General features: G+C 44.5%; 1 protein-coding gene across 4 annotated transcripts in view; it reads right to left on the reverse strand.

Moving 5' to 3' along the window:
- Positions 1–1,568: 1,568 nt before the first annotated feature.
- TTC28 (tetratricopeptide repeat domain 28) overlaps positions 1,569–15,616 on the reverse strand; it is a 230,261-nt gene continuing 216,213 nt past the window's right edge. For 3 of the 4 annotated variants that reach the window (XM_068911354.1, XM_068911356.1, XM_068911357.1), the window contains 7 exons: positions 14,108–14,232; positions 12,802–13,033; positions 12,212–12,288; positions 10,046–10,069; positions 9,056–9,185; positions 7,889–7,996; positions 1,569–7,157 (listed from right to left, as the gene is read on the reverse strand). In XM_068911354.1, coding sequence (XP_068767455.1) covers positions 5,527–7,157; positions 7,889–7,996; positions 9,056–9,185; positions 10,046–10,069; positions 12,212–12,288; positions 12,802–13,033; positions 14,108–14,232 — 2,327 coding nt within the window. In that variant the 3' untranslated portion in view covers positions 1,569–5,526. The remainder of the gene's footprint in view (positions 7,158–7,888; positions 7,997–9,055; positions 9,186–10,045; positions 10,070–12,211; positions 12,289–12,801; positions 13,034–14,107; positions 14,233–15,616) is intronic. The other variant, XM_068911355.1, reaches the window with a different exon arrangement.

A 15,616-nucleotide genomic window follows, 5' to 3' on the forward strand; every position in this document is an offset into this window, starting at 1 on the left:
TAACGTGCGTAACAACTGCTGCTGCTAGTCGGGAGCTGAGAGGAGCAGAGCTACGTGGTGTGCTCCATGCACTTGGCACAAGGATGAGCGAAAGGCACAGGCAGGCGTACGCTACTGGTGGTGTATGTCAACCCACAGGGTGAACGTGTACACAGACACGGGACGCTCGCACAACACTCCAGCCTGTCCTGATATATATTTGCATATTAAGTATTGGATACAAAAAAGTTGAAGGTCTGACTTTAGACAACTCCCTTTTCTTCTCACGGTGCTGAACTGAACTCTTCCAACACTCGATGTTCTAGAAGTCAATCTCAGAAAGAAACAAGACTTTCTTGTACCTTTGTGATAAAGCAGCACTATTTTAGTAACAGTGATTTAAAAAAAGCCAAGGCATCCAAATTAGCTGCCTAGTGATTTACAGTGGATGTGTTACCAGGTTGTGGGTAATCGTAAGGGCATGACTAAGTCAGGGCAGACATCTATAAAACCCTTGTCAGAGGGCTGCAACATCCATGTCTTCAAATATACAGAATCTGCTACTAGAAACATACTAGGAAAGGTCCTTACCGAGGAGTTGACAGCAGGAAGATTGCAGTGATTTATGGGGTTTGGGTCACCTCATTCCTCTACTGGAACACGCTCGCAGAGATGTTGTAAAGTCTCCATCCTTGGACATACTCAAAACCTGACTGGACATGGTGCTGGGCAGCCTGCTCTCAGTGACCCTGCTTGAGCAGGAGGATTGGACCGGACAATCTTCAGAGATTCCTTTCAACCCCAGCTATTCTGTGATCTGCGAGTCTCAGCAGGTCAAAGATTTGGTGCCTAGGAACTGGAGGCCAGTAAGAGCCTGCAGCGTCATCATCTAGGATATGGGTTTATATATGTTCTGTTATGTCAACACGGCCAGAGGCTGCATTTATACAGCTGGGGGAGAGGCATCACAGAAAACTTCAGGGACCACAAAATGTCAAAAATCTGTTTAGTTTCATTTGGTACTCAGGTCACCAAAACTTCCCCTAAGGGCAAGAGCACCTTTCATGTGGGGGCAGAGGGGAGATGCTTAATTAAGCAACTTTGACAAAGGGTATGGGGGGGGGGGGAACATCTCATACCTTCAGCACTTGGTCCTTCCTCAGTGCAGGGATCCCTGGGGTGTCTTCCAACCCTACGTGTCCTTTTGCTGCTGACTAAAACAAGACAGACCGTGAGTGAATATTGACGCACCCATCCTCTGCAAGGAAAAGCAATTTCCCAATCGTGACTTGTAACAGGAGCACTACGTTCTGGGGAAAAACAACAACAACCACCACCCAAAAACCAAACCCATGATGTTCTCAATGACCCCACACATCCACAGAAGTTGGGGACAGCTGTCACATTGTCAGTCACACTTTGAAATTCTGCAGCCACAGCAGGCAGATTCATGCATGACTTATTTGCTTCTTTGGAGCAGCTAGAGGAACAGACCAGGAACCAGCTCATATGGCCAGGTGTCAGGACAGAGAGAGCAATGTTAAAACAATTCTTTACAAATGTCATCCTAGAACAAGAGACTACAGTACTGAGAGAACTCATGCTTTTAATAGACACTGAAATCACAAAGAAAGAAGGCCAAATGCCTCAGCAATTTCAATAAAAATATGAAAATCTTTTTACATGGTAAATTTCATAATATAAAAAGTTTAATGCTGTCTGGAAACAGAGTTTTAATTTACAAAAGAAGTCCATATAGGCCAAACATGGCTAACACTGCATACAAGGAGAGCAAGTGCTAAGGGGCTGCTGCTTGGAAGAGTCTCTGCTGACAGTCCTCTTTGAGTAACCATCTTCAAAGTCCTTTTGAAGGCATCTGTGACGGAGGGGCCACATTTACCACACCCACGTACAGCCTTTCTGGACAGCGTGGCACAATAGATGCAATGATCCCAAAACTGCTCAAATCCATTGTTACCTAGCCTGAAACTACCAGTGCTTCTTAACAGATTCACAGATTTTCTGTACACCTGGAGCAACCTAATTTGAAAAAGATGATGTTCACAGAACAAGTTTGACCTAACGAAAGGAAACACGGCCAAGAACAACATATATGGGTGTAGCACCCCTTCAATGCTTTTTCCTTGTTTAAATAAGGTATGATTAAAAAGAAGGAAAATCAATACCAGGCCAGAGTTCAGGCTAACCAACAAAATGAAATGAAACAGGATTTTGGTCAGTGAGATTGTTTACTGTTCCCATTTAGTTTAAGCTAAAGACAGTCAATAAAATATATGTAATTAGTATCTCACACAGTAAAACATACTGGGTAAAACCAAACTGAAATACATTCTATTGCCTTGGGGAATTTTTGCATGTAGGTGGTTTAATGTGAAAGTGGAAAATACCTAATTCTTATTGCTCACTGTATTAAGCAGTGTTGTCACTTGTACCATGCACAAATACAACAACGACAAATGCATTTAAACTCCACAGAAGGAATTCTAATATCAAAAGGAGAACATGTTTTTTTCATTTCCTGAAATTCTCCACGTACTGGGCAAACCTGATAAAACTTTTTTTTTCCCCCCTCACAAAAGGGTTGTTTCTCATTCAAGGGGTGGAGGAGTGAGGCACAAGGTGTGTGAAGTGTATCCCAATCATGACAAGCATGCATGTTCACAGCTCTCAGTAAGCCAACGGAAGTGCCCTGTGTCAACGGAAATAAATTTCCCAAAAGATTTGTTCTACTGACACTTACCTTCCATATTTATACAATACCAATTTCCCAGATACTGAACTTCCTCTACATCTGAGCCCTTCCCTGCTTCTAATGCTTCCCTCCCCAACTGTTAAACAATACCAAGAAAAGATTTAGCTCTTTCTGAAAAGTTTAGTTATCCAAAGCCAATATGAAAACCACTGGCAGCGTGAAAATGGGCTGTACCAAAATGGCAATATATAATTTCTACAGATTAAAGATCCTTTAGTTATGGAAGTAAACTGCAAGTAGAGAGGCTTGTTTCTGACGTGATATGCAGCACTGCAGGGAGTATTTGCTGTTGCTATAAGCAAAAAGCTGCCCACTTCCATCCTGGATGTCCCTGGGATGTCGTTCTACAACGGCTGTGTTGGTTACAAACAGAGCAGCAGGTCACGTGAAGTCTCTCAGCAGTCTTGTGACCACAGCAAGTTGCACAATCAGCAACATCACCATCCACATGAAGTGTGCATGTTGTATTGACTCATTCCAGCCCGCTATTCTAACTCTTGCTGCTTAATGAAGATGACACCTAGCACCGGTCCATCACAGGAAGATGCAACATACAGAAAAGTAACTTGCATCATGTGAGTTTAACAGATTTTCTTGACTGTTTTGCTACATTGCATAATATGAATAAAAAAAATAACTAAAGTCTTGTTGTCTTTCTGCACTGAAACTCTTGTGATCGTCCATTTCTTGTTAGCTGACTAAAACAACACAGCCCTATATTCTTTGCTTTTAGTGCTTATATTAATTCCTTGCAATGGTGAAAAGGAAAGCATTCCTCCAGAACCACTGGATTCTTGAATATAATCAAAGCAAGTATTTGATATGCGCACCATCAGTAAGCTGAACATAAGTAATGTTATATTAAGGTGTCAGAGTTCAATCTTCTGTCCTGCTATCAAGGCCTTTCCTCCAAGATCCCAAAGAAAATCACAAATGATCAGGCCCATATTTTCAAGAGCAGCATCCAGACATGATGGGTAGAACAATTATCTGCATCAACCACATGCCTCTTGTAAGATTAGAGAGCAGACTGCACTCACCATTCAGGAACTCAAGTGCAAGACTGGAAGTTGACTTAAGATCTGACTAAGACTCAGGGCCTAATTAATTAATTAAGCTTCACAACACCTCTGTGAGGTAGGTAGGTAGGTAAGTATTACTATCCCCACTTAGATGGGGAAGACGAGGCACAGAGAGGTGAAGTGATTAGCCCCCAGTTGCTCAGGAAATTTGGGGAGTGCAGAAGAGAAACCAAAAGCCTCGGTGATCCAGTGCTCCGACTTCATAGCTCACGGCCTGTGAAATACTTTGCTTTGATCTAAGGGTGCAATGTGGCTGAGTTAATGCTACCACGTGTCCACACATTTCGACGCATGTAAATTATCACTTTCGATTATTATTAAATCACTGCATTTAATGGCCACTTAAGAAAAAGAAAACACCCAACCTCGAATGTGATCCATAACAGCTAAGTACCATCTAAGACAGAAAAGCTTACTGACTTTTCCCCGTCACTCCCGGGTTGCTCTGCTTTCTTTCTTCTCCGTGGATCAGAGAGTGCATAGATTCCGAAAGTAGCCAGTCTGCATGGTCCATGCTCCGACTGCACGTGGACATAAACCTATCTCATCTCATGTGCTTATACTGGGATACTCATCTCCAAAAGAAATGAGTTTCCACGGGAGGGGAAAGATTTGAAGACCTTGCCCAGGTTGAGCTATTTGGAAAGATTCAGCAGAATTAGTGACGGATTTATTTGGACACGTGATTTCTAGATCACATACACTGATGTCAGATTCCTGCCTACTGTGGAACTGTAAAATAATGCTCTGAGCTTCAATGTTTGTCTCCCTTTTCTGTGCACACTTAGTAGACAGAAGACATCTGCGCTGACCAAATACTTGCCAAGATGAAAACTCCACCATCATAAAGCTGTGTGCCAGAAAGATCAGATCATTCAATAAAACCAGAACTTGTTTCTCTGACACACTCCCACTACCTCACGCGAGAGGCTCAGATTGTTCATTATGCCCAAAACATTCTTCTGGGAGCAGACCAATCAGCAAAAATTCACCTGAAAGGTTTCCTTCCAGAGAAAAGGAGGTTTTAGAATGGGACACCTCTCTCCTCATCTTTGCATTACTTGCCTCTGAACAATGCAAGAGAGCTGCCAGTATCATGCTGCTATGGATTTGCTGCACCAGCAATTTCCTGCGTTTGGCTAACTTAGCAGAGGTATCTGGAGCTCTGTTATCTTATCCTCTTTGTCAGCCTTTGAAAGCAATCAAAGAAATGGCTTGTACTTCTCTAGGTAGAAACTTGTGCACACTTTCTTTGTGGTATAAATGAAAGGTTTGCCTTCTCTCGCCTCCCTCTCCAATCCCTGATATGTATAATTGCTGTATAAAAAGCCAGCTGCAAAACTTCCCGTTAGGATAAGAAATATGAGTAAGTGGCTTAAGAGCTAATATTTTATGAACAGACAACTGGAGTCATCGGACCTGTTGCTGCGAGTACTGAACACTACATAAGAACTGTTATCAAGTGAGTCTGGCCAGGATCCAGGTAAGGGGAACCAAAACCCATCTGTGTAAGGCCCATGTTTCTATGCAGTGAGGACAGGGCCAATCTGTTGCACGCCTGTGTATTGCCAACTGTGGGTGTGACCATGGCTTTTTAGGTAATATTCTATGGTTTCGTATTGATAAAGGCAAGTGGGCAGAAGCAAATACTTTTAACAAGATTGTAAGTTATCAGTTGGTATACAGGATGTTTCAACATTTGGAGGACGGAAAAAATCTTCCCGGTGACAAGAATTTATAACCGTTCCCAGATGGCAGCCTCAAAGGGCGTGCAGTTCCTGGAGTACTACTGGAAGGTGGAGAATGAGTTGATGTCACTGCATTTGTAGTATCAGGGCGCCTGTGTCCATTTGGAGGGTTCTTTTGTGGAGAAGCAAGGTGTTGCTGAATAGACAGGTCCTTTAGTTCCAGCTTATCTGCACTTTCTTCTTTGCTGTGTCGTGGAGATAAGTTTAGCAAGCTGAGGACATCCTTTTTAGAAGTCATTGTTCCAGGAGCTCCTCGGAAAATCTTTATTGGGCCAGTGGAGTGCTGGGGAGTGCTCTGCCAGAACATCTTTAAGTTGTGAATTGCTTGCACTTTTTCATCAATGGCAGCCATTTTTAATTTGTCTATATCTGGGGCATCAGCGGGACTTGAGCGAGCAGAACCAGCTGAGGAATAAGACAGAGCAGGAGATGGAGTGCTGCCACCAGGTGACTGGTGCCCTGAGCTTGGAGAGATATTTCTGGGTGATTTAGAAATATGAGCACTGTAAGGAGAGCTAGGGTACTTGAGTTTAAAGTGAGGCTGTTCAGTTAAGGATCCATGTGAATCAGAACTTGGAGATGGCTGCCCGCTGTATTGGCCTGTGCCTTCTTTGTTTGACATCTCAGACGTTGTGGGGCTATTATAGCCAGAACTCACTTTCTGCAGGGATGAACTCCTTGTTGGAGGCTTTGGTTTAATTGCAACAGGTGAAGACTGGTTCTTCTGACTAGAGCTAACTGGCCTACTGAATGCACTGGTCTCTGAGGATCTGAACGCAGATGCACCTGCTGGTGTGGGAGCCCCATCGTCTGAACTGTTGCTTTTGCTTATTTGACTGCTGCTTCTCTGAAGACGCTCAACAGCAATGAGGTGACTCTGAGTTTCCTCCAGAATTTTTTGGGCCAACTCTTGCGGATCAAGCTTTGGATTGCTGTCCTCCTGGGACTTGACAGTGCTGTCAGTCTCAGTGCTAGATTGGTCAGATTCCCCAGTATCAGAACTTGCGAGTTTCCCGACTTTTTGGAAAGGTGAGTTTGGACTGGGAATAAGAGTCATTTTAACGGGAGAATTTGGGGTACTTATGCTCCCCTTTGAATTGACAGACTCTTTAATACCTCCAGTCTGACTAGTTTGAGGCTGTTTGTGATCAGGGGAAAATCTCATTTTCAGGTTTTCTTGGTAATTGGCCAAAGGCTCATTGCTAATTATAGAAAAGCCTTCATACTCCTCCTCATCTTTGCTCACTGCAGTGCTGGTTTGCAGTGACAGCTGGCTCTGTGCTGCAGAAGGCCTATGCGGATAGACGTTCTTGGGTCTCTCGTAGTCCTGGCGTCCTCTCTGCCCCACACCATCTGGCATGCTCTCCGGCTTGGAAACAAAACTCATGGAAGAAGCAATGGAGCTCAGGCTATACACAGAAATGGCATCTGATGCAATGCTGTCTGGACAAGTAGGAGAGAACGGAGGGTTTTGATACTGGGGTAATACAGGGTTGGAAATAGACTGAGCAGAAGCCAGTGATTCTAGTGATGAGGAACTGTCCAGGCTAAGGCGCTTAGGAAGCTCTGTAGAATCTAAAAAAGAAAAAAAAAATACATGTACAAACACAGCCCTAGATGCATACTAAATCCAACTAAACCCAGGTAATGTTCTCATCAGAATTAAGAGGAAACGCTACAAAACATGCACAGAGGCTCTATACTACTCTAAAAACACCCAGCTACTACTCAGGTGAGAAAAATAATGAGCACAGCCCAGGAAGTGAATGGGTAGGGACTCAGTCCAGGCATCCTTACAGGAAAACTCTAGGAACCTGTCAATGGATTATCGTTTTAGGTCTCAAACAATCATGGATTATACATCCTCCAGTTGCTGGATTCTACCCCAACTTTGGCCTCAGTCAAGTCTTAGTGTTTGCTTCCCATTTTGTAAAATGAGGCAAATATTTCCTACTCCAGACAGTAGTGCTACAAGGCCTGATGCATTCTTCTCTGAAAAAGATGTTGAACTATCCAGACATACACCCTCTATTTCAGCATCTTTCCTGCAGGATAGTGCTGTAATGCTATCTGCCTATCTGGGAGCATTTTGGGTAGGCAACTGAAGTTTGGAAATTGTCAGTGACATCGATATATTAAAAAAATAACATTTGCTGCACCTACTGTATGATGTGTGGTCTGTATGATGTATGCATGATGATGTATGTATGTGTGCACAAAAGGTAAGAACAAGAAATATCAAGAGAAGCCATTCTGATCAAATCATCAGATGACAGAGGAGCAAAAACTACTGTAAGTAGCTTTACCAAAAAGTGCCAGCAAGGACTGTAGAGCAAAGTGCATCGTCCTCCTATTAGCTTGTTTCCCAGTTTTCAGAATCACCTCCTCTTGCCCAACTTCACAAAGGTCAAAACCTGCAGCAGAATATGAAGCAAAAAAATTATATCTCACAGAAAGATCCCATGTCTTAAAAGAGGTGTGATCTCAAGTATAACACAAACAGAACAAAGCAACGTGGGATCCTGCAGTGTCCTAGAATGATGATTCTTGGCCTAGAACGTACATTTGCTGGCTTGTTTTTAATTACTCTTTAGCATGTCTACTCCAGCAAGTAGTAAGGAGCTTTAAGGTGCTGGACTCTGAACACATACAGTGATCACTCCTATCCAAACTGATAGACATAATACAGCACTCAGTGTTTTTTAATGTGCAAATTATTTAGAACTGTCAGGAAATCATACGCTAACCACATTTCTGGGGAGGGGTCCTACATGCCCCTGCCATTCATCATTAATTCAAAGATTTCTCACAGAAATAGGCCTGAAAAAGATCAGAGACCTTGGAACTTAGCCAGCGAGGGATGGACAGGAGCAGGGCATGAACGTGTGTTGGAAACGATGCCTGGCTTTCGCTAGCTCTTCTTGCAGTCTTCTGGTGTGTCTCTTTTTGCAGTACTAGCTCTTCTCTGCGATGCCTTTCCCCAAAGCAGGGACCAAAACAGAATAAAATCTAATTCGGTATTTAGTTCTCATCTGTCTTTTCTGCAGGATGCAGACCCTGGTACGTACTATCACCGTGGTATGTCCTATCCTTGCTCAGTGCACAGGTTTCGCTGCCAAAAGAACAGTTGGTTCATTCCAGATAGAAGGCCAGAAGCAAACTAACTAGTATACAACACAGATAGCAGGGGAACAGGACCCTGAGGTAAAAACTGGGGCTGAACCAACTTGGCAGCACCGAGTTGCTGTCAGCCCTGAAATCCACATTCTGCTGGCTCAGGAGATGTTTCAGCGCGTGCAGAAAAACTCACTCTGCCACTGGCCCACCAGTGAGCGCAGAGGCCACATCCAGAGATGCAGAGAACCAAGCAGTACCCCGGCAAACAAATCGCATGCTGCGAGCCCTCACGCTACTTGAAGCTACCACATGAGACACAGGTAATAGTAAGAAAATGGGAAGAAGTGTTTTCCTACCTAGAGCTGCCAGAAACTCATGACAGCCAGGAAGCCTCCAGAGCTGGACGCTGATGGAAACCTGGATTGGTGCAGAGGAGAAATCCTGCTCCTTCTCTCCTGCCTGAAGTTGAACCAAGACTTGATGTAGCTGAAGATAACAATACAAACATTAGCCATTCCTTACAAACCACATCATAGTTTTTCTGACTCTCACAGCTAAGGAAATGCACTTGCAAACAGCTCTTTCCCTATAGAATCATATAATCAGCTGCTGCCCCGGAGCGTAACAGTGAGATGAAAAGGTCTGGGCAGAGGAAGCAGTCCAGGGACAGTGATGATGGACAAACTTGAACACACCAGCAAAGTGTGGGACAGAACAGGGATGCGGGTTGGAGATGTGGCCAGTGGAAAAAGAGCAAGGAGGAAGCACAGCAGGAAAATCTGCGACATGAAAGAAAAGGAAAGAGACACTTTGGGGATGCTCACAGACATTTGCTAAAGCCCGTTGCATGACTGAGCCATACTCCTTATGTGAATCCCAAGAAACTCATTCTCATCATTAAACCAGGCAGAATAAAGTCATATGAAACTATGGAAGACTTTCCTAATACCTTCATGGCTTCCCAGGAAAGAAGTTTCTCAACTGTGACCAAGAGACAGAAGTAGCAAAGTTCAGAAAAAAATATGTTTATGAAGATCTGACACAAATTAAGGTGCCAGAATCGCATGGAACTCAAAAACACAGCCAGGGCAGGAAGGATGGAAAGTTATTAATCAAGGGCCAAACGCATCCCAGGACCACCCACCTCAGCCTGGAAGCTTACAACCCACAAAAGCTTACACTGTCTTTTCTCCACATTAGCATTACAGAGCAAATTCCAGGCCTGTAAGCAGGGTGAAGACACTACCCTGCAGCTCAGGGAAACGGGTCTGCAACGACTATGCACTCTATGGCTGTGCACACTATCCTGCACAGGAGTGTCGTTCCCCCCTGCATGTCATACTCACCATTCCCACCATATTTTTAACAGCCTTCGTGCAGCAGATAACCAGAAAGAAAAAGAGAGGAGAAAAGAAGGAAAGAAAGAAAGAACACAGGTTATTCTGTGCTACAAAGTGCCTGTGGTAGGGAACCCTGCTGTGCAGTGACACATCTGCACACAAACCAGCATCCTGAGTGCAAGATGCTCCACCCAGAGAAAGAAGAGAGTAATGGAAATGGCTTGAGCAGTGAATCAGGAGCCTAGCAGTGTGGGAAAAGGCAGCTGCAATCTGCGAGCGGCCAGCTCATTACAATCAAACCAGACACTTAACAGGCAGATACCCCAGGCCAGCCCACATTCCAGCAGAAGGCTGAACGCAAACAAGCCCCTCTCTTGTTTTCTCCGGGATACGTTATTGGCCTTTGCTGCAGTCAACGGTCCCTAGCTTTTTCTTGTAAATGCAGTAGTACTGGAGTTCTTTCTTTTCTGGTTCCTGCCTTTCATTTTTGCACATAAAAATAAATACTTTTTATTCAGAGCAAGAGATCAGGCTCCCTGCCTTGCTGCTTCACTAATGCCAGGAGCACCTGCTCCACTGTGAAACCTATCACTCCATACTGGAGAGACAGAAGAAAGCACTATCCACTGACTGAGCTATCAGTCATCACAGCTTTGAATGGAGACATCTCTCCTTTGGGACAGGCAGAGCTTTAGCTGCTCACTAACTGGATTGCTGAGGAGGAGGAGGGGAGGAAAAGCAAATAACAGCAGAGGAAGGGAGAGCTAAGTCAACACTTCCCCCCCCCCCCCCAAACTTTTAACTGAATGAATAGACTCTTGTGCAAAAGGGAATTCTGCTTGGGTTTTGGGCTACAGAAAAACATTTGCAAAAACAATGCAATGCCTCTGCCAATATGGGGAAATGGTGAGTACATCTTTTTTGTTAACTGTGTACAGCCATCTGAATTTTTTTTTTCTTGCGTTATTTAATTATCTGAGATAAGAAGACAATTGGGAAATAATCTCAGGGATATTGTTACACATATAGATCTACTGGAATGTTGTCCTTTACTCATCACATCCCATTTACTCTAGGCCTCCCTCTGGTGGCAATGAGGATAAAATAACCTAATGCTATTCAGCCACGAAAGTCTCAGGCACTGACAAAATAGGCAAGGCAAGACAGCAAAATCCCATAAAGCACAAGCCATTACAAATAATTCACATGGTACTGTAGATTCTGACAAAAAAAAAAACATTTCCTTGAAAGAGACTCAGTCTCATGGATTGCCAAAGCAGGCTTCCTAATGCATAATTGCAAAGGTGGACCTGTTGCTTTGTGCAGAGAGACTCAATATGACTGAGTGAAGGGGACCCTCCTGAAACTAAGTGGGGATAATCCCAGCTACCCACTGCAGGATTTCCCTAGAACATTTCTGCTTGGCGAAAGGGGAAAAGGTGGTGAGCTATGCACCTATTCACAACATACACTGTGTGCATTTACTAGAGCAGGCAAATGACCAAGATAAACTGCATTAGAAGAGAATCAGGACAGTAAGAAATATGCGACAGAAAGCCAGCCAGGCTGGTGGCACAGAGTAAGGTTAGGTTGGGCTAGGCATGCTAGAAAGGATGGGGAGAGAGAGGAATGTGAAAAGGGGAGTGGGTCCTGTAGGCATAGGTGGCAGTGCTCTGTTTTTAAAGATACGGAATCCTTCTGGCAGAGCTATGAACACTCCAACAAGGAGAGGCACAGGCTTGAGTAGTACCTTGCAGACCTGGTGCTGTCTAAAGGAAGTGCTATTTTTTGGGACATGAGTAATTACTCCGGACAAAGACCAGCCAGCGCGGGCCCTGGATGGGGTTGCCAAAACGCAGTTAGTGCTTCTATCACTCTTTTCCTGTATTTTGCTTCTCCCTCACTGCTGCACGTATTATGTTTTCACTTCTGTCTCTGAACTGGGATACCCTAGGCCATGCAGTTCAATAACATGCCTGCATTTTGCTCGCCTGGACATTCACTTTCACTCACACAAAGAGGCAAGTTCAGAATTTCAACACTGAAGTCTCCTAGCACGCAACCTATGGGCTGATAAACTGGGGCATGAACCATTCTGTGCATTTCTGAACCTACTGGGGCCTGGAAGGAAGCATTTGGAGACTGGTGCTGGAGAGAAACCTCCCAACTTACCCGGCTGATAAGCTGCTCTCCTGTTTCTGAAGCTGTGATAAGTTTACAAAGTGCCTGAAGTGCAGGGTTAGGCAAACCTGAAAAACAGAAACAGGGTTCGTTCCAAAACTGCTTCTTGATTGTTCAGTCTGTTTCTTGACTTGCTCAAAATCTGCTTCTTGTTACAACAATCTGAACAGAACACAAACTCAGCTAATTCCTGAAATCTCTCCCCCACATCAGTGAACAGTTCTGGAAGCAGCAGCAATTTCCAGAAAACAAAAGCATCTTCCCAACTTTGTGTCTGATTGAAGGGTTTCTGACTAAGAGCAGGGAGAAAGGAACAGTCACATCATGCTTCTCAGATATTGGATCCAGTGGTACATGTATTCCATGTGTGACAAGATACTCAATAAACGTTTACTTCTAGAGCCTTTGTCCTGTTAAATACTTTTATTTTGTTATTGTAGAAACCTAGAAAGAACCTATTGTAGAACCTATTGTAGAAAAACGTCCAGACAAATTTCATCATTTTGTAGGCTTGCATCAAGGAGAAGCAGGGAAAGGTAGAGGTCTGCTTGAACAGAGCCCACGGCTGGCCTGGTGCTTACCTAGGAGGGACTGTATGGTGGTGCTGCACTGCTGTAGCCGCTCACCAGGGTCAGAGGTTGGGAAGAACACTGCTGCAGGCAGGCCACTGGCAGGAGGGTCCAGCCGAAACCCTACGGCAGTGAGCAGTGCCTGCCAGCCTGGAATGCCACCAACTTTATTCTCTACGCTTTGCTGGGAGGTATACATGGAGTTGTGCTGCCCGTTCTGGATCCGCTGCAACGATTTCTCCACCTTTGGAGGAAAATACAGCATTAGCTTACTTTGTAAGATATTTTTATTAATGATCTCTGCACACAGTGAAGAGGCAGGAAGGGCAGACTGAGCGACAGCAAGACCGATGTTGAACCTGCCTTGTCTTACACTGAAGGATGTTAGTGCCCTTGGAAGCAGAGGCTCGAATAACTCAATACTCAGTTATAAAATCGCTGTGACCAGTCACTAGTCTCCGGCATGCTGGGGAAACAAATGCCATAGGAAACTAGGTACCAGTTTGATTGTGATCAATCCTGTAAGACTGGCAGCGGCATTTGTCCCCAAAAGATGACTCACTCACAGGTTCCAGTCTCCTGAGTACACTGCTCATTACCAGGCAAGACTGTGCAACCAGCTATACGGTAAATAGCAACGAGAGAGACGTGTTCGCAATAAACAGCAACTGGGCTCACTAGCATTATTCATAGGTTTCCATAACCCTATGGATATTCCACGTTCCTGTGGCAGTAGAGAAGACAGGCTGGAAGGAAAAATACTAAAAATCATGAGAGATGATTCTAACCATCTGGCAGCTTGGCCTCAGTCCTGCTGCTCCCCACAGCAGGCTACTGGCACATATGGGAAGACAAGTGCCTCTTACCTCCAAATATGCAAAGAGACAGTGGTCACTAAATTACTCTCCATCTCCATTACTGCTTTCCTTGCAATGTTTGTAGCTATTTTCTTGTAAAAACAATTAACCTCAGCGACTATCTCATTTTTAAAGCACACACTCAATTCAACAGCTATTGCAAACACGATGAGTCCGGGGAGGAGTTTGCCACAACACAAGATACACCAAGTCCTACTTGGTATCTGCTCTGGAAACCCCATCAGATAGCCCACTCTTTTCATCGTGACGCAGAATTTCAGCAAGATACTACCTTGTGCCGAGAGAGAAAGGTTTTATTCAAGTGTGAGTGATCTAATCTCGTTGTTTCTCTTCCCAGTCATTCACAGATGCATACCCAAGGTAACATCATCACAGGACTACACAGGCCGCAATGCCCCTCCCCACACCTGCTGGGTGCTGTAACGTTTCCTTTCTCTTACCAGATGTAGCAGGACACGCAGGGCATCTCGTGCCCTTTCAGGGTGCTGCAGAATCTCAGTCAGGGCCTGTCCTACTAGCGAAGAAGGGCTATTCAGCTTCACATCACTCCCGATGAGCGTGAAGCCTGCAGGAATCAGAATAAGAGCTCTCAATCTCCTCTCATTACAGAAAACTTGGAAAACAGAGGCAGATACCCCCTGCCCTCTCAGACTAATGAAATAAATGGTTCATTGCCCCCTGCAGAGTTATATTCTTCTCCCTAGAGCAGCTGTCTGCTCACTCAGTCCCATAGACTGAACTTCCAGAAAGCTCCCTGGATGCTTCTGACTCTTCTCCTCTATTAAATCAATACTGTTTTCCTGTTCAAGCAAGTGGAAAAATGCTGTATTGCAGCTAGACCTGTCCTAGCATGCTCCATGTCTCCTTTACAGCTGCAGAAATCAATAGATGCTAAGCAGAGCCCAGAAACAACAGAAATTAGAAAACCGAGAGCTTTCCTTGTCTGGGTAAAAAAAAAAACAACAAACCTGTCTTGCCTTATGCACTGTATAAATGCTAGCTTCTCCAAGCACCAGCACAGGTAGCTCTGCCTGCCCCTCCTCACCCACCGCCGCCGGACACGGGGCTGTCTGTGCCGTGGTGCTCTCTGGGACTCGCTGCTAATTGTCAAAGCAGGAAGACTGGAACACGACTATAGTAACTTTGCTCACAAATCACAGAAGGAGCAATACTATGACAGTTTGAGTAACCTTGCTTGGTGGTGATGCTCAGAGCCCATGTCCACATTCACTGTTTTGCCTGGAACTGGGTCTTTAAAAAAAAAAAAATCCAGCAACTTTCCTTTAAGAGAGCAAAATCTTAAAAGGAAAATAAAACATAAATTGAACTGTGGTCTCCAACCTAAACTCACCTCCCATCTGATACTCTCTGAATCATATTGTAACATTGGTCTCAACAAGCCTGAAATCGGTTTGTCAGACTAACTCCTGGTGTCCTCTTTAACAAGCTGTAGTGAGCTTCCCAACCCTCCAGCTACATACACTCTACATCAGAGTCATACGCACAGCAGCTGTCTGATCCAAACAATCAGGCATTGCTGCCTGTGCAAAAGAAAAAAGTACATTTGGAGAATGTTTACAGCTTTCAAGACTTGCGCTAGGGGAAAAAAAGCGGCTTATTTACAATTATCCCAGTAACAACACTGTTGAACTCCAGGACTTTGTCTTTCTGAATCTCAACTCACTAATCCAGCTGCGAGGAGCGAGTACCAGCCGTTCACCCTGGGAGCAGAGTACACTGCTTGGAAATTTCCTCTGGAGGCCAGGGAAACCTTTCTCCTGAGAGGACCAAAGGAGTGAGACCTCCAAGGTTTATGTCATGGAAATCACAGCTGCTGATTGCTGCTACTGCTTCTAGAAGTACTACTCTTGCCTCATTACAGTAGCAAACGTACGTTACCAGTGACAAGGTTCTGTAAATTTACTCCGGCTAACTCTGTCCCACATACG

Source organism: Struthio camelus, chromosome 17 (assembly GCF_040807025.1).
Source record: "Struthio camelus isolate bStrCam1 chromosome 17, bStrCam1.hap1, whole genome shotgun sequence".
NCBI classification, from domain to species: domain Eukaryota; kingdom Metazoa; phylum Chordata; class Aves; order Struthioniformes; family Struthionidae; genus Struthio; species Struthio camelus.